Genomic DNA, 25627 nt, shown 5'->3' with positions numbered 1-25627 from the left:
GAGAGAGTGAGAAAGAAAGAAAATAATTGCTCTAGAGAATAATCTTCCTCTCTCTCCTGCTATTGTTAGACGCAGGCTGAAGGCATAGCAGAAATTGCTCCGGAAAATTGTGGTAGATTGCTGTCCTATTCTGTCCTATGCTGAGAGAAGCAGAGAAAGCAGGGAAATGGTAAGCTGGTAGGTGGTCATAAAATGGCGGCATTCTCCGCAGTTATCGTTGGGGACTAATAGCGATGACGATGGCTGAAATGATAAGAGATGGAAAGAGGAGGAAAATGGATTAGTTCAGCACACCTTTACTAGATAGATTTTTTACATTATATATACATCTTTAAAGTCACTTTTGATCAATTTAGCATCCTTGCCAAATAAAAGTATGAATTTCTTAAAGAAAAAGAAAAGGCTTGCTGAACTGAAACCAGGATGCATTTCTCCAGTATTCTTTGATAAATAGAAAAATTAAAAAGAACAGCATTTATTTCAAATAGAAATCTTTTGTAACATTATAAAATCTTTACTGTCACTTTTGATCAGTTTAGTGTAACTTCCCTGCTGAAAAATCCAGCATTAATTAACATGAATTTTATGATTACTTGAACTCACTCAACAGGGCAATCTGGTAATGACTATTTGTGGAGAAGCTATTTTAAATTGCAACTAGGTTGTAGTTCGGCATGTCACATTACTTTAGTTACCCTTTGGAAAATAAATAAGTTAATTACATTGAATCTACATAAATACACATTATTATTTCTTCAATTCACTGCAGTTTCCACTTGAAATGACCAGTAGTGGCAGTAAGACACCAACAACTTTTATTCCTTTTCACACTAATTATGATTACAGGGGAAGATTATCGATTATTAAAGACTCATTTTCCTTGCAAAATACTATGTTATGACCCTTAAAACATTTTAACTATAGAGCATGATTTGTCTACTACATATATTTTACATTTTGGCAATTGCATCACACAACCAGCTCTACAAGTATGGCTTTTCTGATATAGTAAACTTGAGATACGAGTCCAGTGGTACGAGTCCCATGAAACACGAGTCACAAAAAAGAGCTCAAAGACCTGTAGAAGCAAGCTGATATTGCATGGTTGCTTCAGAAAATGCATTTTTCTCTCACATTTGCTTTAGTTAACACTGTCGATTAGGTTTAGGGTAGGGTTTAGCTTATTTCTGAACTGCCATGGTACGTACAAGAACAAACATAATAAAATGTTTCATTCACGTTCATCTGTTTCAGATAAAACTAAATGCGCTTTTTGCGCCACTCACTAGACATTTCACTTTAAAAATGTTGCGAAACGTGCAAGAAGCACCATAATACCACTTTGCAGAAATGTTGTCACACGTACGGTTTTCCAATGAGCCTGGGTCGTATCTGAGAAATATTTAACCTAATCATACAAATCACTGTGATAAGCAGCAGAATTTAGCAAAACATTTCACACACAAAAATGTTACACGTCGCACACGCTATGTTGGAATCCAGTGAATCAATTGTGAATCCTCACAAATTGATTCACTAATGAATCAGACTTCCAAGAGCTACCTGAAAAATGGTAATTACCTGAAAAGCTAGACTAATTGGAATACAACTGAAGTATTGTCAAGCTAGTGAATGTTTATCTTCGTAGCACCGCAGCTTGAACTTAGCTGCTCCCCAACACTGTCAACGACAAGCTTTGGGCCCTCTCTTCACTGTTAACAAATCACTAGCTCCAACTATTTAAACCATAGTAAAGAACAAGACAGCAAGAATGAGAGAGGAACCAAATCGACAAACCACGACTCTGACAGTAATTTGCAGAGAGGCTAATTTTATATGGCGTAACCAGCCAGGGGAGATGTTGGGACCTAAAGGAAAACATGTTCTGAAAGCATCTGACAATCCATCTTACCATGACAAGAACAAGCAAATGAGACCTAGAATAGAACAGGACATCAGGAGAGGAGAGGAGAGGAGAGGAGAGGAGAGGAGAGGAGAGGAGAGGAGAGAAGAGGAGAGGAGAGGAGAGGAGAGGAGAGGAGAGGAGAGGAGAGGAGAGGAGAGGAGAGGAGAGGAGAGGAGAGGAGAGGAGAGGAGAGGAGAGGAGAGGAGAATACATGTCCGAGTATACATAACCTCCTCGAGTATCTGGGTATCCCATAGGCCACAACCAAAATTTTCTCCTGACCTTTATCACAGAAAGCCCACAATTCCTGAGGACACTAATAAAACAGTAAACGTTAAGATTAAGTATTGGATAAACGAGAGGTTCAGGTCAGAGGGAGTCCATTAGTCTAGAATGAGAGAAACAAATAATATGATTCACAAACCCCGACTGAGACACACAACACGCAGACAGACTCAGGCATGAAAACACAGCTAGACCTGTTTAGTCCCAAATCAATGTTGATATGCACTCAGACATGCTGTTTGCGTGTTATAGTAGCTGGATTTTTCATGATATCAGTCAAATTCCAAAAAGAATTAACGCTAGACATAGGGAATGAGTGTCTGTCTATTGACAGGAGGAGTGTAACACAAGTAATAAGAATGAACGGAATCAGGAGGATCCGATTACCGAGTCTCACTCTAATGACACGTTTATCGCAGCCTGAGGCCATTTCCTGTATCCTTGTACAATTACGCACACCCATCTCTAATCACATAACATATAATAGAAATTTCATCCCTGTTAGAATAAATATCTTTCATAATATAATACAGGTTTAACAACAAGGGATTTGATGGAGTGAGTAAGTATATATGTCTGTTTCTGAACCAACATCAGCGTACTCACTGTTGTGGCTTCCTGATGATTTTTTCCTAGAGTCTTGTGCCATGGGTTTTTAAGATGCTGTGACAACAAAGAAGTTCAGTTTTTAAACACATCTATAGAGACCCATGTGTTTGTTCTATTAAGCTGACTTCAGCTGCAAGGCTTAATAGTTTGATGGGAAGGTATGTAAGAAAATGGATGCAAGTAAAAGAGAGATAGATGGAGATAGAAAGAAAGAACAGGGCAATGAGATTTAGAAGATAAAAGCCAGTGAAGCAGATCATCACAAATCAGCCTCAGACCCGCATGACCCACAGATCAATGACCTTGAATTATCTCACTTTTGGCTACAATTTTGTCTTTATTGTACAGCTAAATAGGCTCACACACACACACACACACACACAAACAACACACACACAAACAACACACACACACACACACACACACACACACACACACACACACACACACACACACACACACACACACACACACACACACACACACACACACACACACACACACACACACACACACACACACACACACACACACACACACACACACACACACACACACACACACACACACACACACAGAGAACTGATTCAAGAAAGCCCAAGAAAGTAGGCAACTGGATACTTGTTCATCTTAACATAATCAAATAAACTAAAATATTTAATAAATAAACACTCAAAGTGAGATGTATAGAACTTGGGGCAGATTCAGTGTGGGCCTACAACAGACGTCGAATCACATGTACAATACAAGAACACAATACAATGTACATGTACAAGAACATATACTGTAAGAACACATAAACACATATTACAAGAACAGAGCTTTTGTGACAGGAACACACAGAAGTAGTCAAAGCACTGACCTTAAAGCTCCAATAGTTTGGCTGTTGCTATGGAAAGGAGAAACGAGAGAGCGTTACTTAGACATTTATCTCTGTGTGTGGTGACACCTTATACACAGTCACAATCTCCAACCATGTGACATCTTTTGTGATAAAACAATGTGAAGGAAGATATGAATAGAGAGAGGGCACATCCCATTAAGGATATTTGTGAGAATTTTGACAAACATTCACTTCAACTCACTCTAAATAATATTATTTTATTTTAATGTTACTCTTTTATTTATGCCCAATTTATACGTATATTTCATATTTTCATGAAACATTTTTAATGTTTTTGAATGAAGTCTCTTCTGCTCATCATGGCTGCATTTATTTGATCAGAAATGAGGAACAACAGTAATATTGTGAAACATCATAATTTAAAATAATTGTTTTCTATATGAATATATTTAAAAATTACTTTATCCCAGTGATGGGATAATATGATGATTTGATGCTTAAGAAACAAAAATTCTTTGATGAATCGAAAGATCAAAAGCACTTGAAATAGAAACATTCTGTAACATTATAAATGTCTTTACTGTCACCTTTGATTGTCAAATTTGAATAAAAGTACAAATTTCTTTATAACAAAAAATTACCCCAAACTTTTGAATGGTAGTATACTGTATATGTAGTACTAACCAGAGTTTTCACAGAACATATGCAGCTTCAAATGCAGCTCTGCAGATTAAAGATGGCATTAAAGCACATGGTGACACAGTGACACATAATTCCTCTAGTCTGGTCGGCATATGGAGCTGTTCTGAATGGGCTGGACCCCATAAATGAGCCTGCATGAAGGTATTTTGAGGTTTTCTCTCATCTGTCCATCAGCTGTCCTGCCTGAATGACAAACTGACTGGATTTCCGCAAATGAGAAAAAAAATTAATTAAAAAGATCCCCTGTGTGTCTGTGCTTGGCCTGCTGCCCAGACCTATCAATCATACCCAAATCGGTCAGCTGTCTGCAGCTTTCACCTATCTCTCCCATTTCATCTGTGAACTTCACTTTTACAGAAAGTCAGAGATGTCACCAGCTAAATCCATTTCTTAACTTTCTCTGTAACTCGTTTGGTTACATTGTTAGAAGTCGAATTAAATAAACTTTTACAAGATATATAAGAGGTCCCATATATTCTTTGAATAAAACTCAGACTGCCGGTTTGATGAACCCTACCCTAATCGATCAAGACCTTTCAATATTTGTCTAGAGTCTAGACTACATCGTCAGCTGATTAAAAGGGTGTGTGTGTGCAAACATATGGGGAAGAAAACATAATTGAAAAGCGTGAAGCTTATAACATCAGCTAAATATTTCCTTCTACACAAGGCTAAAAATATGTGGAACAAACTCCCTTGAAGCAGGATGTTGATGTCAACGGTGTATATAGCACATAGTTCAGCATTAAAATAATATTCTTTGTATTCATTCATCTGCTTTCAACTTTGTGCAGTTCATCCTGGTTCTGAGCATTGCCCTAGGGATCAGCAATATGAAAAAATATATGCAGCATGAAGCACTACAGCAAACCTGTTTTCATAAATTGACAAATACACAAACACCCAGAAGCTGAGGTTAAGGCACCAGCATACACACATTGCATCAGAGTCTCTTCAAAAAGGAAATACCTGAGACACACACACAGGTTTTAAACATGGGTTTTCATGTTTTATGGGGACTTTCCATAGACATAATGGTTTTTGTTCTGTACAAACTGTATATTCTATCCCCTTACACTAACCCTAAAACTACCTAAATATGGTATGTATATGTTTCAGTGTTGGTCAGTGTATCTGTGCTGCTGATCTCTGGGAAACCAACCAACCAACCCTTCTCAGATGATCCTGTGTTTTTTCTGTTATGGAGCAGGTTTAACTGGTTTCTTTGTCTGGACTGCTTTAATGATTGATTCAGCATGCTCCTCCAGACAAAACTGGCCAGATAGAAGGGCAGGGCCTCACCTGCGGGGCCTGATTCTGGGTTACCTGATGTCAGGTACTACTGAGCGGCAGATGGACCTGCACTGCTGCCAGAAGGTGTTCTGGTACTGAACTTCAGCCTAAGCCATTTGTGCAGTTGATGGTCAATCCAAGGGGATAAACTGTACTTTGAAACAGCTTGAGATTTAAGAGCCTGCCCATTGATGTAATATTAAATATTCCCCAGCAGCATTTTCAAACCAAAGCACTCTTAATACTACGTGGGACATGATTGTCTCAAGCATAAAATGAACGACAGTCTATACAACACTTTCAACAAACACTCAAAAACATTCATTTAAATCTAAATTAAACACACATTAAGTAATCTCGTGTTTAAGATTTATTGGACGATAAAACAATGGACCTTAAAATGACACCTGTATCAGCAAAGATACAACGCAAATGCTTTTGGGGATCAAAAAAGTAATATTTCTTTATCTTTAGACCCAACTCATAAAATGCAACTGTATTTCAATGCTTTAAAAGTTAATAATGATACGTTTCTTTATGAATCTTTTCCTTTTTGAAGGGGGGTTAGAAAATTTCTTCAAAGCGTGAATCTACAGTAAATAGACATTCAACATTATTGCAATTTAATTTGACTGATGTATTTTAGAATTTAATTATATTTTTATATTATATACTTTTCATTTTTTGAGTTCTGTTGTAAAAAATGCCATTTTTTATATAAAATACAAAATTAAATGAGACTTATTCTCAAATTTGTAATAGTATTTACAAAAAGCAAAGTAAACACAATTACTATAATTTAATTTATTATTTATATTATATTATTTATTATATATTTATTTATGAAGCACTTTTGAGGACGTCTCTAAAATGAGATTTGTCAGCTTTAGCTAACTCCTAGCAATATATTTCAGGAAAATTGTCTGAAAAGTATGGCTAGGTTATAAACACACACACACACACACACACACACACACACACACACACACAAACGCCTCCATGGCCATTTCAATTTGTGCTGCGGTCTCCGGCCAAACCACAGAGGAAGTGAAAAATTCACAGCAATGAAAAGTCTCCTAAATCATTTCAATGTGACAGCCCTAAATTTCTCTCTTTGACATAGCTTTTGATAAATAACTGAAATAACACAACTATAAACACCATCACATTGGATCATAATTGAGGGGCGCTTCAGCGTCTTATGGATTTATGCACTGCAAGGTTCCGGTGAGCTGTGGCTTGGTGATGTTATTTTCCCCTAACAAGCAGAATTCCATGGAGCAGTATGAGGTCTGCGTCCTCAGTTGCTAAGAAACAACTCTAAATGGGGGATAATTGGCTGTCTAAGCTGTGGCTGCTTTTGCCAGCGGAAAATCAACAGCATACTTAAGGGTTAAAGCTGTAGATAATACAGGTGCAGCTGAAAGGAAACATTTAAAAAAGGGACGAATCATGTACAACAGATTTTTTTCCAGAACGTAAAGCTTCCCTACATCACACAGACTGGTACTAGCATTAGTTTCAGACGGACAACACTAACTACAGCAATAAAAGAGGGTTCAAATAATTCAAATCACTTATGGAAGCAGTCAAAAATGCTAATCTGCTCTAAAACAAGTGTTTCTTTGCCACTAACTTTCTCAAAATTTGCCTGACATCCAGAGACATCACAGGCACAATCCAAGGTACATTAATTCAGTTATTCAACTAACATAACTGGAAATTCTGCTTGTTTCTTATGAGATTTAAATTTGGAAGTACATTTTATAACAATATTTTGCCTTTTATCAACATATGCACTGAAGCACTAGCTTAAAGAGTAATTTATGTTGTCACAAAATCAGAGACCCTCAATACAAATGGTCACAAGAAAGGCATCAGCACTGAAAGTTAACCTATCAGAGGTTATTTACATAACCCAACCCTACATTCTTAAAGGTACAGTAACAAGAAAAGCTAAACTGTTTGCTGTTAAATGCAAAGAGGGTTAAATGGTGTTGAAATACAAATTATGACTGTTTTTTTTTTGTGCAACAATCCTTGACATTATTCAGAGGGAAAAATAAAATACTTCAAAAGTGCATTAGAACATGTCCCCTTTAAATCCACCCCCTGCATGCATCTGAAATGTGATGCCATTTGTTTGCAAGTCAAATGCCCCCATGTGCACATATACACCAGCAGTACAACCCAATGCAAAAGCACATCCTCATGTGCACTAAACACGGCAATCAGGCCTGAATACTAGTTGCATCTGATCCTGTGACCAGCATTAGTCTCCATCTCTCAGAAACATGTGTCAGCCCAGCAAGACTACCGGAGCTGTACACCACCTGACCTGCATGCAAAACAGCTCTTACCTTCCCTCTCACATGAACACACATGCACGGCACGCACGCATACAAATACATGCATTCACACATGTTCCCTCTCCCTGACATGCACATTCACACACACATACACTCACACTAGTCACACACATATGCAAAAATCAAACCCAGTTAGTGTCCATCTGCATGCAGTCACCACGTCAACCAATCTCGCAAAAACCAAACAAATGAAGTCGTCAGGTCGAATCTCACCTGCACCTGCATGCATGTACGCTAGTGAGTGTGCGTCCTCCCTACACACACACGCACATGCACACTATCTAGATGCCTTCAGTCTTTGCAGCTGGCTGTCAGGTGTGCAGAAAACTCATTCTCTTATTCCTGCCCTCTCTCTCTGTCTCCAGCACATGCGACGGCAGGTTCTTTATTTAATTCATTACAGCATCAACTGGCTACTGGCTGCTGCTTTAACTCTTCCGTGCTGGAGTCTCAGGGAAAAGGCTGGCAGAGGGTAATTAACTCTCCTCCTGCCGGTTTACACACCGTTGCACTCATCTGTCGGCTCTTTCCCTCTCTTCTTGTCCTCCTCTTCCCCTCCCCCTTTCCATTATTCCACACAGGCTGCAGATAGGCAAATAAATAAGGAGGAATTCCTGTGATGCGTCTTCCTTCAAGGTTGAGGATATTCCCTTCCCCTTTTTCTTAACTCTGTTTTTCTGTTGTTGCCTCTCTCTCTCTCTCTCTCTCTCTCTCTCTCTCTCTCTCTCTCTCTCTCTCTCTCTCTCTCTCTCTCTCTCACACACACACACACACTCTCTCTCTTCATTCCTTGTTCTCTCGCTTTCTCATTCTCTCCAGTCTGACCTTTGCAATATGATATCACCAGTTTCCATATAAGGATGTGTTGCCTTGGCAACTATGGACTCCACCTGTCTCTCACCCAACCTCCCTGTCTCTCTCTCTCTCTCTCATTTGATCCTATCATCTCACACACTCACCGGGCATTAGTGTCACACACAGGTATATACTGTGATGAGAATCAGATACATGAGGATGAAAGAGCTGTAAAATAGGTGATAAAAAGACCAAACAGCCCTTCTGAAAAGACTAGCTTTCCATGTTTATGCTGGTTTGGTGCTAGTTTAGATAGTGGACTACCATAGCCATGTTGTTTGCCAACAAAACATGCTGGTCAACCAGCCGATCAAGCTAGTTAAATGGATAGTTTGTTTCAAACCTTCATGAATTGCAGTGTAACAGAAGGATTGTGCTGTTCGCTATAGTCAATAAGGGTGGCTTTAAATTTCAGTCATGTTGTAGTTTCAGTTTCATGTAGTAATCAGTCATGCAGTAGTTTTATGATCCCTTAGAAGTGTAAAATATAGATACGAAATATAGATGCTTTTGCATCTTTTTTGATGTCAGTCATTGTAACTGAATGGAAGAGAGCAACATTTAAACTAGTGGTCAACAGAAATATGAAGTGTTCAGAGCCAGACTTTTATTTTGGCAACATCTGGACTTTCATTTTGAAAGCTCTAAGAACTTTCTCATTCTTCATCTTCATTAGTTTAAAGGGGGGGTACAATGGTGTTTCATGTATTCAGAGTTGTTTACAGTGTTAAAGAGATAGATTCTCATGCTAAACATGGGCAAAGTTTTAAAAAAATATTTTGGACGAATAACGGAGAATTTCTATGCTGAAAATCTTACTTCCGGGTTGGTACAAGTTTCGGCTGTTTTTTTTTAGATCGTGGATCTAATGACGTAGATCAGAGTGGAACTCCTTATATGAGCATTTCTCTCGGAAAAGCGCACCCGCGAGCACGTCGACCAGAGGAGAGCGAGACCGCGCACATCAACGCGCTTCAACAGGAAATCATCGGCAGCGCTGCATAGGATTTGTTCAAGAATGTCTCCAAAAAAGTGTGTATTTGGATGTGAGGGAAAGCTTACCGTGTTCAGTTTTCCAAAGAACCCAGTGTTACAGGAACAGTGGATGCAGTTTGTTTTTCCGGGGCAGCAACGGAGTGTAGGAAGTGCGGTTGTGTGTTCTGGTCGTTTCAGTGACGAATGTTTTATTAACAAGGCTCAGGTCGACGCTGGATTTGCAAATCGTTTGCTATTAAAACGTGGAGCGGTCCCAGTGATAAAAGACTCCATTCATGTAAGTACAACTGGATCAGATTTCTGTCTTTTGCTGGAAATCAAGAACTACCGCTTGACTCTATAGCTCCGCCTCCAGGACCTCGGCTTTTTCCGGAGAGAATCGGAAAGCTGTATTTTTCTTTTCTAAATATAATAAAACTAAACACTTTTTTGAGATATTAAGGATGCACTACTACTCTATAGGTACTCAAGATTAACATGAGATTAGGTGAAACTGTGCATGTTATGTACCCTTTAATGACTTTGTTTAACTGTTCTGTCTAATAAATTAGACATAAAAAAGAAATTAAACAGTATATAAAAAAGTATTATACTTTGCCTTTCTATTTTTAGTAATAATACTTTCTAATTTATTACATTCAGCAAATACACTTTTATATAATTTCAACAAGCCTTATAAATATTAATTCCATGAACAGTGTTGGTTCCAGTGTTTATTTTCTTTGTAGTTATGTTTTTAACAACAACAACAAAAATACTATAATAAGATTAGAGTATTAAAAAGGTAGAATTTCAAATAATATATTTTTTTCATATAAATATGAAAGTTTATTCATTTTCAAATTATTAGTACTTTTAATTGTAAATAATAAACTTAATCGTAGCATGTTTTATTCTTTAAAATAAATAACGTAATGTATATCGGCTTTACATTCTACCATTCTGCTCTCTGAATGACATGAGAGTAAGTAAATAATGGTAGAATTTTCATTTTTGGGTTAACTATCCCTTAAAAATAGGTTAAGAAGCCTGGCAGGGACACCGTTATACAAGCAACCACAACACAGTATATGCTGGTGACCAGAACTGCAGGTCAAAGAAAAAAAGACTTGCACAGTAAATCATTTTCTATATAGAAGATATCTAGATGGAGAGATAAAGGGCTGATGAGTATAATTAGAAGACTGAAGCAATAAAGCCTTTTTTTCAACACTCATCCCTCTAAAAATATCAGCGCAAATGTGTCTGTTACCTGCGTGTCTCTCTCTCTCTTTTCATGCACACAGCTGATTGGCTGTTACTGGTTTGATGCAGTGACATCATCCATATTTGAATTCAACATTACGTCACCCTCCTCCATAAGAACCAGTTGTTCCACTCACTCAGAGTGACTGCTGTTTCGCTGGCATACAACTGTCTATTTTCTATGGAGAGTACAAAATGTTTCAATGAAAAGCTGTGTGAAAGATGGGAAGATGGGGGCATATATTTAGTCTATGCCACTAGTGACTGAAGTGTTTATGTACACGTCTATGTCTCCTTCAGAAGACCTCTTAGATAGGTAGATTTCAAAACCCTGTGTTGTGCATCTTGTGTGTGTGAAAGTGCATCCATGCATGCTTAATGTAATTTACACAAGCAGCATATGTTCCTGAATCAACATCCTGGAAAAATATTCCTATTAACCAATCAGAAACTTAATCTTAAATAAAAAGGCAATAATCAACTAATCACAGCCCTCACCCTTACATCACCTAAAACCAGACACTAACGCTTGGTTGATTACAGTGTTATTTAAGGAACAAGCAAGGATGTGGAACCAAAAACATGTCCGACGTGTGTACATTTTTCCGATTGCACGTACACGCACTATCAACACTGATAATAATCAGAAATATTTATTGAGCATCAAATCATCATATTAGAATGATTTCTGAAGGATCATGTGACACTGTAGACTGGAGTAATGATGCTAACAAATTCAGCTTTGACATCACAGGAATAAACTACATTATAAAATGTATTCAAATTGAAAACCATTCTTTGAAATTGTAGTGATATTTCACAATATTTCTGTTTTTTTTTTTTTTATCAAATTAAGCCTTGGTGAGCATAAGAGACTTCTATCAAAAGCATTAAAAGAAATTAAACTTTTGAACAGTAGTGTACAATATCACATCTAATATGTTATCCAATGACATCCACTTAATAAAAAATAGATTGAAAATATGTATAAAAAATAAATAAAAAAAGCTAAATTAAATAAACATACAAAAATGTTTTAAATAGAACATATTCTATTCAATTCATATATTTAATAATTCATGCATATTCAAATTATTATTATTAAATAATCAACTAAAATTAAAAACTTGATTCAACAAAAATAGTCATCATAACAATAATAACAGTTATTAGTAGTAAGAAAAAAAAAAAAAAATTCAATATAAAATAAAATAAATATTGAATACAAATCTGTATCCCCAACCATTAACCATTAACTCCCTCTAAAACCATGGGGGTTTGACCCTGGAATATGATTGGTGAATCAGGATGTTGTTCCATCACAACAATGTCTATCCAGCAACATCACACAAGGTAAGCCTTGCACATACCTGTTCACGAGCGTTTCTCTCTGAGGTGCCCCTCATGCTGCCGTGTGAGGGGGATGGAGAGGGCGGTAGGGAGTGCTGGGGTGGGTACTTGTTCTTCAGGTGGTCCATGAAAGCGTCCCGCTTGCGTTCCATGTCGGCCTTGTGCAGGTTGGTGAGAGCCTCCAGGCTCTGGGCGGCGATGACCGTGTGCCGGTGCTCAGAGGTGTGGACCAGCCCCACGTTGGAGAAGCGGCGCGTGCTGTTTCCCAGCGTGCGATATTCACGCGGGTACTCCAGGTCATCGGTGGAGATCATGTGACCTCCGCCACGCTCCGGGTCTGGTTTGAGAGAGGGGTGAAAGGGGGGCGAGGAGTTGAGGAATGTGAGAAGAGTGGCACCAGCACACACGCATTCATACGGTCATGCACGACCCCACGCACGCATGCAACAGCGCAAATGCATTCACAGAGACAGACGGTGGAGGAGAATGGGATGAAGGGGAGGAAGAGAGAGAAATGGGATGAGATGTTAGACTTATTACAACAGAAAAGAGCACAAGAGCGAGTGTCTGCTCCCTGCAGAGCTATTGATCTCAGGTTTAGTCGAATAGAGGGAACTAAGGAAAAGTAAAAGCACTGAGCTATAGATCAGAGAAAAGAATGGAGACAAAATTTCTCTGTAGGAGATTACATTTTGCTTTGCCTGTCGGTTCGCCTTTGTCATCTGAAGTGGGGTTCCTTGCTTTCTGAGGAAACATGCTGGATCACAACCCTCCCAATGCACAATCATGTATACACACATGAAAAAGTATGTTTATATAAGCTGGGAGAGAAAGGCATTGAAAAACTTAACTACACAGGGAGTCATGTACAATTTTTTGAGGGGGCACCGGTGGCAGATCTGGCTCACTTTGTGGCCTAGACCAGATGAGACATGGCCAAAGGGGGAAAAAAGAAAGAAAACTTTTGAGCAATTTTTAGCAACTTTAAAGGATAGTTCACCCCAAAAAATTAATCATTTACTCACCTTCATGTCGTTTCAAACCCATATGACTTTTGTTCATCTTTGAAACTCAGTGAAGGTAGTTTTAATAAAACCTGAGAGATTTCTGTCCCTCCATTGAAAGCCCATGCAAACAAAACTTTCACGCTTCAAATTAATACATTGCAAAAGTAATCAAACAAACCCTGTGCATGTGTTTACCATATTTGACGTGCTCTATGTATACAGTATACGAGTTGATCAATGTTTATATGAGAAATTATATCTGATCATAATATAAAGCGATCCTGTCTTCTCAGAAGACTTAGATTAAACCGCATTCATATGGATTACTTTTACAATGTCTTTTTGTACTTTTTATGTGTAAACGTTTTGGTCGCGTGGACTTTCAATGGATGGATAACTTCATTTGTGTTCTAAAGATAAAAGTCTTATGGGTTTGGAACAACATGAGGTCAAGTAAATGATGACAGATTTAACAATTTTAGGTGAACTATTCATTTAATAATTCAAGTGTAAGATGGAAAAAATAAAAACATCCATTTGACATAAGATGATAACTGTCTGTTAGAAACCGGTTACTGGTCAAAAACTACTATGATACTGTATAGAGTGAAATATTTGTGACTTATTCTATCAGAATCCACAGATACTTCCGAATGGCCATCAGTGGAGTAAGATGCAGTTAGACTGTGCAGTTCCAGCATCTACCAGCTAAACCATGCTAACCAGCCAAAACTTGACACCTTGGTTTACGTGCCCCCTCAGTTTGAATGTGCATGATGCTTCTGACAGAGCAGTACATACATTCCCAAACTGCCTCCAAGGGGAAGAGGCACAACCTAATGCACATTTAGTTTAACTTCCCTCAGCAATTTCTCGTTCTTTCCCCCTCTCTCGCTCATAAAGACGGCCCAGAACAGCAGCTAACGCACAGACAACACCCATTCGTTGTGGTCGGGCAGTATGTGGAAACAAAACTTTGACATACAATTGACAAAACCAGAGGAACAAAATGACAGGCCAACCTGATTGGCCAGAGGCAGGCCGACATGAGGAGATATGGGAGTGGCTGGTGTGGTTACCTTGCTTCGGAAAGCAGGCCCCAACATTGGCTGGAAAAAAAAAAGAACATCGACCATGGTTAAGCTCCTCATTCTCTCTATCTTTTGCGCTCTCTTTCATTCCCTTTATCTCTCTTTCATACACATGCACAATAATTGCCTTTGGTGCTGTTGGAAAGAATTGATTCCCAAATCATCTCTCTCTCTCTTTTGTATGCAAAAGGAATAAGAAACATTGTTCAGTCAGTAATACAAAAAAATGAAATCTTACACAGAGGCACGATTCCCCAATAGAAAAAAAAATGTTTCACATTGCTGGTGTCGTTTTGTGTGTGTGTGTGTGTGTGTGTGTGTGTGTGTGTGTGTGTGTGTGTGTGTGTGTGTGTGTGTGTGTGTGTGTGTGTGTGTGTGTGTGTGTGTGTGTGTGTGTGTGTGTGTGTGTGTGTGTGTAAACAGAAGCTTTCAGTAAACATCCTCAATATGATAGGGGTTCCAAGCGAAAACCTTCCCAAGAATTCTGTCAAGAATTTATGAGTCTCACTGTCAGATTCCTGAACGCCTGAACAAACACACACACCCACACAAACACTACATTAAAATGTATTAACCATTCCTCTAGCCGCCCACTGCCCTTTACTTATTTTCTCTTTGTTAACAGATTCAAACATAGCCTCTCATGAGCAAAACAAATAATTGAGTATATGTTTTTGATGATGTGTGGCGTTTATGTGTGTGTTGGAAAGTCAGAAAAGTTTCCAGCAGGGAGTGAGGTCAGAAAAGTAGGTATTGGTCCTGATCGCGATTGTGTGGAGTAATTTTGCTAATAAAATGTTCATGAAGTACCTGAATATTTTAGTGGGCTAAAATCTAGCCTCTAGTGATGTATAATTACTCATAAAAACCCTGCGTACACCGAGCATAACAAAACTGCTGATTGCTGCAGGTGCCTTGATTTGATACGCTATATCTATATACGCTATCAGACAAATATCATTGATTTGTCTGTTCGTATTTTTACTCATTTATTCATCTTGACTTTATAGATTCATTAATTCCCTTATTAATCCATTCCACAGTTCCTTAATAATAAATGACTGTTGGTTTTCCAGCTTTTCTGCAATTTGCCACCATTGACAAATTGTTCTAAGCTAAATCTTTTCCAAATATACAGTAAATGTCCGCCAGGCAAACAGCTCTATGACAAACTATTAGCAAATATACACACTACTGTTCAAAAGTTTGGGGCCGGAAAGATTTTTAACGTTTTTTAAGAAGTATGTATTTGATCAAAAACTCAAGGAAAACAGTGAGATTGTGAAATTTTATTACAATATAAAATGTTCTATTTGAACATATTTTAAAAATGTTGTCTTGTGATGTGAAAGCTGAATTTTCAGCATCATTACTCCAGTCTTCAGCGCCACATGATCCTTCAGAAATCATCCTAGTATGATGATTTGATGCTGAAGAAACATTTCTTATTATTGTCCATGTTGAAAACAGTTGTGCTGCTTAATTTTTTTTTGCTGTAGAAACTGAAGTTAAAAAAACCAGCATTTATTTGAAATAGAATAAAATTAGGCATTTCGTTAAAAAAAAAAAAAATCGTACTAATCAGACTTTTGATTGGCAGTTTAAATATCTGCCATAAGTAGCAAATGGCGCAAATACGTTTCAACAACTAATTATTCATCAGTTTGTCAAATTGAAGTGTGATTATTCATATTCTTTCAATTTTGTGAATGTAATTTAGGTCAAAGCGAGAAACGTTTGAGAGCTTGCCATTAAAAGTAACCCTTGTAAAATATTTATTTTATAACACTTAATATGTTAGATTTAAATATGTGCCACTCTAAACTGGAGAAAATAGAATGAAGAAAATGAAGACACAAAGTCTCTCTCTCTCTCTCTCTCTCTCAGAAACATCATATCATGTACTTTCAACTCAATGGGATGTGAATCACTCTTGTCACCGTCTCAACTATCTCCATGGACTCCCTATTGCCCCTACACCCCTTTTCAGGATGCTTGGGGCTAAAAACACTATTACCATCCAATGAATTATTCACATATTATTTAAAGCATTGAGTCTGAAAGCAGCTGGTATGTTATTTAGCAGAGCCTGGTGCTTTAAACAAACATCAGGGTTGTTCTGGAGTAATAGACGGCAGCAGTGCTCCTGAGAAATGGTTAAATTGAATGACCTTGTGGTTAATGTTGTTAGCATTGAATTCTTTAATAGCACTTATACTCTCCCGAGAAGGAGCATTATCTTTCAGACAGCCGCCTGTTGAAGGACAGACGGAACCGATACTGACTTACCATGATACTTGCTCTAGGGAGTTTTAACCACTAATACACCCTGACAATGTGACTAAACTGTGTTAGCTTTAGCAATAAGAGCTTTGAATGGAAGCAAGAAGGACATGTTCAATTCACTTAAACAGGCTGCATAATTGAGTGATATCACTGTGTTGAAGTTGTTTATTGGTATTTTGTTCAAAGAACATTTGCAAATTGGTGACTGCACTAATAAAACACAGCCAATAGTGGTTTGATGGTCAATTGCTGATTTAAACTGGTTTTGATGGCCTGGATGGATGGATTAGATAGATAGATAGATGGATAGATGGATAGATGGATAGATATTAATAAACTACTATAGTTGAAGTATGATTACTGTGCAATAAATACAGTATATTAAATTTACTAATATGTATGATAAATAATACATTCACATAATGCTCTGCTCTCAGCTGAATTACATTAAAGTACGGCAGTTGCAAAGGGGACCGCTTTGGCTGAATTTAAGACCACAACGGACCAGATTAATGCAATAAAGACAAAAGCCTTGAAGCATTGATTCCAACAAAACTACACCCTGTTGTCTCATTCTCTCATCTCAGATCATATAATCTCTGCTAACTCTTCCTCCTAATAAAGACAAAATGCTGTAGCAAAAATAACCGTTATGAGGTTAAAGAAAGGAGAGGGCATTGATTTGACCAGTGCATGGAAGCAGATATCATCAGCAAAGAAAGTCAGCCTATCTGATGTGCTAAAGCAGGTAACTGCCACAGGCACAGAGAAAGAGAGAGAGAGAGAGAGCGCACACAATGCCGGAATTGGAGACAAGTTGTTTGCCTCCATCCATCACAGAAGCCAAGCTAGAATTACCCTGACAGGCTAAATCAATGCAAAATAACAGCCTGAGAATGTGTTAGCAAGACCTTTTCAAAAAGTACAAGAGAACAATGATGTTTAGCGAGCAAGAGGGAGTGAGGGAAAGAAAATGAGAGCGAACAAACACTAAACACTAAAGCCATCTTTATTCCACTGTTTTAAACAACTACTGTGTGCAAAGGCAGTACTTCTGCTGTATGTGTCTTCATAGAAAACATTGCATTACTGTGTATTTATTCAAGAGACCTTGTTGTATCACAACTATCAAAGAGAATGCCGTCAGTCCCATCTTTAACATGTCTACAAAACTACACAGTAAAAAAAGAAATCAGTGAAATTTATAGTAAAAAAAAACGTCAGCTGTGGTTGCCAGAAATGTACAGTAAAAATTGTGCCGCAACCGTTTTACTGGTTTACTGATACATTTCATTACCATGTGTAATGCTAATATACCAACCTACTGAAGTACTAAGTACATGTAAAATCAAACATCATTACAATTAGCTTTTCCACAAGCTGAGGAAAATATCTTGTTCAGTTATGAAACTCTGGCTGATAGGTCCTTTACATGCAATCAGCAAGCAATCACATTATAACTGGATCAAACTGATTGGCTTCTGCTGATCCTGCAGCCAATGAGATTTCTTGCTGTAGAGTATTCCTGCAGCGAGCTATCAGAGTTCCTCTGAAACCCTCCACCTGCCTAGATCTGCTAATGGACTTATGTATGTCTATTCATGCAGCAGCATATCTTACATGTTCACAGCAGCGCGTATCTGTGTATCTATTAGCAGTAGCAAGTCCATACTTGCTCTGCAGCAGCAGCAATAATCAACCCTAGCAGTGTAGCAGATCTACAGTAGTCCGCCAAGACCAATACATTAACATTGCCATATTCAATAACATGCTAAAACTATTTAAAAGAACTTACCATGAACCAATTAACAGGTTTTTACCATATAGCATTTTTACAGATTGTAATTAAAATTACAATAATTTTGCTACTGAAAAATAAGAGAAGTGATTTTTCTTTTATGATCTGCATCATAGTAGCCACACTAGCATGTTAACACAAGAACATTATTTTGGTAAGAGTGCATGACTTCTCACTGTGTGGCAGCAGCTGCATTCATTCATTCATTCAAAATACACCTGTGAAACGGGTGACCAATGAGAGAAGAGATGACTCCTGGCACATTCTAGGACACTGGACAGTGAAGAATCAGCAATAACAACTAAGGCTACATACTTTGCATTGAAGCACACAAACAGTACTTTAATTTGAGCAACTTGAACGTACATGCTTTAATGCCTCCCTTCTCATCTTCCCCTGGCTGTTCTTTAAACCACAGTGAAATGCACTCATGCTGCCATTAGGGAGACAAGCTGCCTTCTGCTCACATGGGAGCCAATCAGGAGCATATGGAGAGGAGAGAGGAGGAGGTGGAGCTTATGAATGATGGGGAGGCAGAGGAAGGAAACAGACAGAGGCGTCATGCACCGATCGGTTTTGATGGGACATCAGTGGTAGTCCTGACATACTTGGACTTTGGCTAGATTTAACATATATTTATATAGTTTAGGCTTAGTCATTTTTTAAGGAATAATTTTATAAGGCAAGAATGCATTAAATTGATCAAAAGTGACAGTCAAGACATTTGTAATGTTACAAAAGATTTCTGTTTCAAATAAATGCTGTTCTTTTGAACTTTCTATTCATCAAAGAATAATGAAAAAATGTAGCCTGGTTTTCACAAAAATATTAAGCAGCACAACTGTTTTCAACATTGAGAATAATAAGAAATCTTTGAGCATCAAATCATCATATTGGAATGATTTCTGAAAGATCGCGTGACACTGAAGACTGAAAATTAAGATTTTAGATCAGGAATAAATTACATTTTAAAATAGAAAACAATTATTTGAAATTGTAATAATATTTTATAACATTCACCGCTTTTACTGTATATTTGATCATATAAATTCAGCCTTGGTGAGCATAATAGACTTCTATAATAGACTTCTTTCAAAAATATTAAAAAATCTTACTGCTCCCAAACTTTTGAATGGTAGTGTTTGTGTGTATATATGATTGTTTAGGACAAACAGGTACGAAGTGTTTGTCCTAAACAATTAAACAATACATTAACTCTGGAATTAATGGAATTAGCCTAAAGTTTGTTAAGCTGAAAATTATTCATTGTTGAAAAACTATTATATCACAAAGCCAGTACTAAACATTGGAGGCTGTTGTTTATCTGTGTTTTAGTGCACACACAAAAGCAACAGCCTGTTTTACAATGGCCTCTAGAGTTTGGCTGCTCAACAGTAGCACTGGCTTTTCACCAAGAACCTTTTCAAAGGCGAAATGTGTCATTTCTATCTCACTAGTGCTACCCAAGGTGCCAGCAGAGGGCGCTCACCCTGTGGTCTGTGTGGGTCCTAATGTCCCAGTATAGTGACGGGGACACTATACTGTCAAAAAGCAACGTCCTTCAGATGTTAAACCGAGGTCTTGACTCTCTTTGGTCATAAAAAAATCTCAGATTTAGGGGTGTAACCCCGGGATCCTGGCCAAATTTGCCCACTGGCCTCTGTCCATCATGGCCTCCTGATCATCCTCATATACTGATTGAGATCATCACTCTGTCTCCACTCCACCAGTAAGCTGGTGTGTGGTGGGATTTCTGGCACAATATGGCTGCCGTCGCATTATGTGGATGCTGCACATTGGTGGTGGTTGAGGAGATTCCCCCTTCCATATGTAAAAGTGCTTTGAGTAGTACCCAGAAAAGCGCTATATAAATGTAACAAATTAATAATTATTATTATAAAACTAACCATATCCCAGGGATTACACAATTTATTCCCTTTGACCTAACATATCTATAAGTTAATATTTCAATAAATAAACAACACATTTTCATGTTCATGGTTCTATGATGTTAGTTAATGTCATGTTAGTTAGTCACATGATATAAAATAAAATATTGTTTAAGTGTTTAATTAATTAGTTACACTTTATTTTGATGATCCCCTTTTAGATATTTTGTTGACTATATGTAATGTTTCTCCTATCCCATCCTCATCATATGATGTCTATGGGCGGTTGTGACCAAATGGTTAGAGAGTCGGACTTGTTAACCGAATGTCGCGGGTTCGAGTCTCAGTCCCGGCAGGAGATGTACAGTAGGTGGGGGAAGTGAATGAACAGCGCTCTCTTCCACTCTCATTGCCCAAAAACTGAGGTGCCCTTGAGCAAGGCACCTATAACCCCAATTGCTCCCAGGGCGCCGCAGCAAAAATGGCTGCCCACTTCTCCGGGTGTGTGTTCACGGTGTGTGTGTGCACTTGGGTAGGTGAAATGCAGAGCGTAGAGAGTATGGGACACCATACTTAGCTACACGTCACTTTCACTTTTCATATGCTAATTAACTCTCATTGAAGTATAGTATATAGTAGAATAAGGATAGTAGAATAGGGGTTAGGGTTAGTAGAAGAAGTTGGCAGAACTTGGCACGTTACTTGTAGTCAACATAATGACTAGGGCACCATCAAAATAAAAGGTCACCAATTTATTTGATTGTTTTTATATGAAATTATTTGTTTATTTTATATTTCTATGATTTAATTATCTTTTCATGATATCATGAACACACTACTTGACAAAATGGAAAATAAATCCCAAAAATTCCCTTTTTGCTTTAGCCATCACAACCAGAAAGAACAGTAAGAACTAACTGAATTAAACTAATTAAATCCAATGGTATTGTAAATGCTGCATATTTCACATTCAAAACATTCTTTTTAAAAGCCAAAGGCATACTCTAAATGGAGCCCTATCAAGTGTAATGACTTATTTAGGGGGAATTAGTCTGGTGGATATACACAGAGAATAACCAGTTGAAACAAAAACAACAACAGCAAAAAGCAACAAATCATCTAATTCCAACAAGAGATATGTAAAATCCATCCAGTGGGAGGAGGTGCCATCGGTCAGATGTTGTTAAACAAAACTAAACCACTGCAACTGTTCAATCACTCCTCACTCTCTGTTTGTCTCTCTTACTGTGGTTGCAGACAGAGCAAAGAGACCTTTCTTCGTTGTTGTTGTATAATTGCTATTACCCCCTAGGGGCCATCAAACTGACTGAGAAACAACTCTTTCTCTAACAAGTCCATTACGAATGAGTCACACAATCAGAAACACATTCACAGACATACACGGACTGAGAAAAGCAAACAAAAGTAGCAGCACATAGTGACTTCTCAATCTGCTACATGCAATCCTGTCTCCCTGTTTTAAACATCAGATGTTTGAGAAGAGTTCATTATTTAGATCTGCCCTGGAAGATTTGATCAGACTCAAACATGTAAGATTGAGAACCAATCTGGTTTTGCCCTTGATGTTCACAATACCGTTACACAAACATTCACTCACCATGGTTGGGGCGGATTACCAGCTTGTTTGCTTCCTCCAGCGTTAATAGCAGCCTCTTTAATTAAACTAAACAAGAGATCGCCATCCCCCGTCTCTCTTTCTCAGTTACAGCGGAGACTCATCCCACGAGTAATTACAATAACAAGACTGCTAACTAGTGACTCTCTGTGGTGATTAAAAATCCCAGGATGTCCTTCGGAAAAAGAGTAGGGGTGTAACCCCGGCATCCTGGCCAAATTTGCCCCTTGGCCTCTGTCCATCATGGCCTCCTAATCATCCCCATATACTGATTGGCTTCATCACTGTCTCCTCTCCACCAGTAAGTTGGTGTGTGGTGGGCGTTCTGGCGCAATATGGCTGCCGTCGCATCATCCAGGTGGATGCTACACATTGGTGGTGGTTGACGAGATTCCCCCTCTATCTAAAGTGCTTTGAGTACTCAGAAAAGCACTATATAAATGTAACAAATTATTATTATTATTAACTATGTCAATGTTTGATGAGACAAAGGCAGTTGTTAAACCTAAAAATGAATATTTTTATACACATAAATGTGTGTGTGTGTGTGTGTGGGGGGGGGGGGGGGGGGGGGGGTTTTGTCTTTAATATGCTTCTGTAAACCATCAGAGACTCCATTAAAGGAGCTGTGAAAGAAACATTTCATCTGCTGGCAGATTTGCTCCACAGATCTTCAGGCTAGCAGAACACAGTTGCTGCAGAGTGGTTTCAGATAGCAGTCAATCAGAGATGTAAATTAATGTAAAATCAAAGTAAATGTGAAATATGATATATGAAATATATATAAGTAGGCTGTACCTGTGACCTAATCACAGTCGAGATTATATGCTCAGACCTAGAGCGCAATCGCCAGTGTGATATTTATACAACAGTTTAATGAACAAGAAGTATCTTAAGATACCAGTTATTTTGTACCTTTTTGCACTGACGAATGGTTTCAAACTAGTATAAAGTGCGAACTGCTCCATGTCTCTGATCAACACAGCTGTAGTGATTCGTTTGTGAATAAATCAGTGTTTTAGAACAAATTGGTTGAGTGAATGATTCAGTGACTCACTTATGAGGGCAGTAACTTGTTTTGTTCTTAAATGAATAATTGTTTGAATGGACCGATTGAGTGAATGATTCAATGACTTATGAAAGCAGTCACTTTATTAGTTCCTGAATTAATCAGTGTGTTTGAATGAATCAATTAAACGATTCACTGATTCAACAAACCTGTTAACTGTTGTACAATGTGTACTTTTTATGGGATCTGACTGGCTTCTCTAGCATTCTTGCAAAATACTTGCAAGAATAAATACTCTTACAACTACTGTCAGTTAAGCTGCATAAACCAGAAAACAAGAAAACATCCGCACAATGTGTTCCTGTTTCTATCAATTTACAATTATAAAGGTCTGCTACCAGACTCGAGCCAAAGGGTACCCTGAAACTGTAACAATATATAACTTCGGGTTTGTAATTAAAGAAAAACTAAATTGATATTGTAAATATTTTATGTTTTAATTTTAACATGTTCTATGCGCATGCACTCACACCTTCATTTATTGTTGAGTTTAGAGAGCTATTAGCTCACTAAATCATGTGTCTAGGTCTATTAAAGAGGAAATAAAATATTGATTTATTCTGGTCTGCAAATATGACTGTACCAGTCAGGTCAAATCAATGAGTTTAGGCTTCAGATAATGCCAGCACAGAATAATCTCTAAAATCAGAAGGAAATGATTGCATTCTCACACACTGACATCAACCTTTTCCAACCTGCATGACTTAAATTCAGTTAATGCATGAGACTTTAGAAGCTTGAACCTTGCATATAAAAAAAAGAATAATTTCCTGAAACGAATCTACACAGATAACTTTCAAAGATAAGTTCTCAAACTTCATGAAAGCAAGCACATAACAGGAGCAGGCAGGAGAGAGACATGAGCGTGTGTTTCATGCAAGTTGAGTCGCACGAGGTTCTGCATCTTATTTAACTGTTATGTAATACAAGCAAAGAGCAGGAAGGTCTAGCATTAAAACAGGTTTATTTTGGACAGGATTGTTACCAGCAGCAAAGTTTCTCTCTGCTTCTTTTCCTCTCACTCCCTCTCTCTTTGTAACATGCTGAAATAACAGGGTCTGCCAGGTCAGACGTGTTGGAGTGCTACGCGTGCTTCTTCACTCATCTCTTTACCTCACAGCGAAGAAGCAGGCAGAAGAATCGACCCACTTTCAAGTTCTCTCAAAAAAGACAAGCGGTCCCGCTCCATGCTGCCCACTTCAGACGCACACACAAAAAGAGCACTGAATTTTTATTTTAGGCCTTAGGCATAATTCCTTTAAAAATCCTTGAGATTTCTCAATACCATTTAGACATGCATCGTTTTCCCATCCAAAAAGTGATGGATTTAATTTAAAACAAAAGTGGATGATTAGTTTATTTCTTTATGGGATGTGAGGCGGCAGATGTTAAGCTTGCTACAGAAGGCTGAATCTTTCTAATAATGAAGTCATAATGATGTATAACTTGAGGATAAAACCCGATTAAGCTTTTGACGGTGAAATTAAATTAGTCCTGTGAATCTATACAAATGAATGATTACAGTATGCTATACTATAACTATCATCTCAAACACAAAATCCATTTCACACGTTTCATCACTAATATAATGTAAACATAAGCATGTAAGACCATGTTTAATAATTAGAGCTGAACAAATCTCACATAAATTTGCATTATAAATCACTCTGCAGTTTTTCTGGCTGACCTCTGAAGGAGAAAGGTTGCAGTGAATTAGAATAAAACTAAATGTTACCTTTCTATTGATGCACACGGTTATGAGAAAGTAGTGGATGTAAACACAATAAATCTAATCTAAATATACAAACCAGTGTAATTTTAGTATTATTTTTATGCTATTATGCACTGTAAAAAATATTTTTCGATGTTGTAAATATAACAACACTGCTACAACACTTAAAAACAAGCACAACAGAAGGAGCTCAGGTTAGACTGACTCACTGTGAACTTAGAAAAAGCATAGGGAGAGTAGATGAAATGAAAAAGCTGGCGGAATTATAAATAGGAAAAAGCTGAGGCAAATATTGCATAAAGTGGGTGTGCAGAATGCTTGTGACCTCAGATAACATCTGATTTCAGATTTGCACAATGCTCTAGTAAACCTGTATGCACAAAAGAACATCTTGATTGAACATAATGAAGGCATGATTAGTCATATATTCTGGGAAAAACAAATATTAAAGAAAAAAGTTGTTTGTTATATATGAAATTTGTTCAGTCACCCACCCTGACCACCCACAGATTCAGAAATACTTTTCTATGCCACCTTTCGTGCTTACACACAAACAAGCCTATGAAGTTAACTATTATGAGTCAGCACGATAATACTCAGGTAGACATATAAAGTAGGTCGGGTGAACAAAGTTCTTAAAGGGACAGTTCAACCAAAAATTTAAA

The 25627-nt window shown here is 37.8% G+C and overlaps 1 protein-coding gene across 17 annotated transcripts in view; it reads right to left on the bottom strand.

Moving 5' to 3' along the window:
- srcin1a (SRC kinase signaling inhibitor 1a) overlaps window positions 1–25627 on the bottom strand; it is a 120097-nt gene that overhangs the window by 35295 nt on the left and 59175 nt on the right. For 9 of the 17 annotated variants that reach the window (XM_079849628.1, XM_079849618.1, XM_079849629.1 and 6 more), the window contains exons 2-4: window positions 14484–14570; window positions 12475–12791; window positions 3663–3689 (exon numbers count right to left, since the gene is read on the bottom strand). In XM_079849628.1, the coding sequence (XP_079705754.1) occupies window positions 3663–3689; window positions 12475–12791; window positions 14484–14570 (431 nt within the window). Of the gene's footprint in view, window positions 1–3662; window positions 3690–8221; window positions 8813–12474; window positions 12792–14483; window positions 14571–25627 lie in introns of those variants that run through there. The other 8 variants (XM_079849633.1, XM_079849620.1, XM_079849632.1 and 5 more) reach the window with 5 other exon arrangements.

Source organism: Squalius cephalus (assembly GCF_949319135.1).
Source record: "Squalius cephalus genome assembly, chromosome: 1".
NCBI lineage: Eukaryota > Metazoa > Chordata > Actinopteri > Cypriniformes > Leuciscidae > Squalius > Squalius cephalus.
Note: the sequence above shows the minus strand (reverse complement) of the source record. Positions and strands in the feature narration are given on the sequence as shown.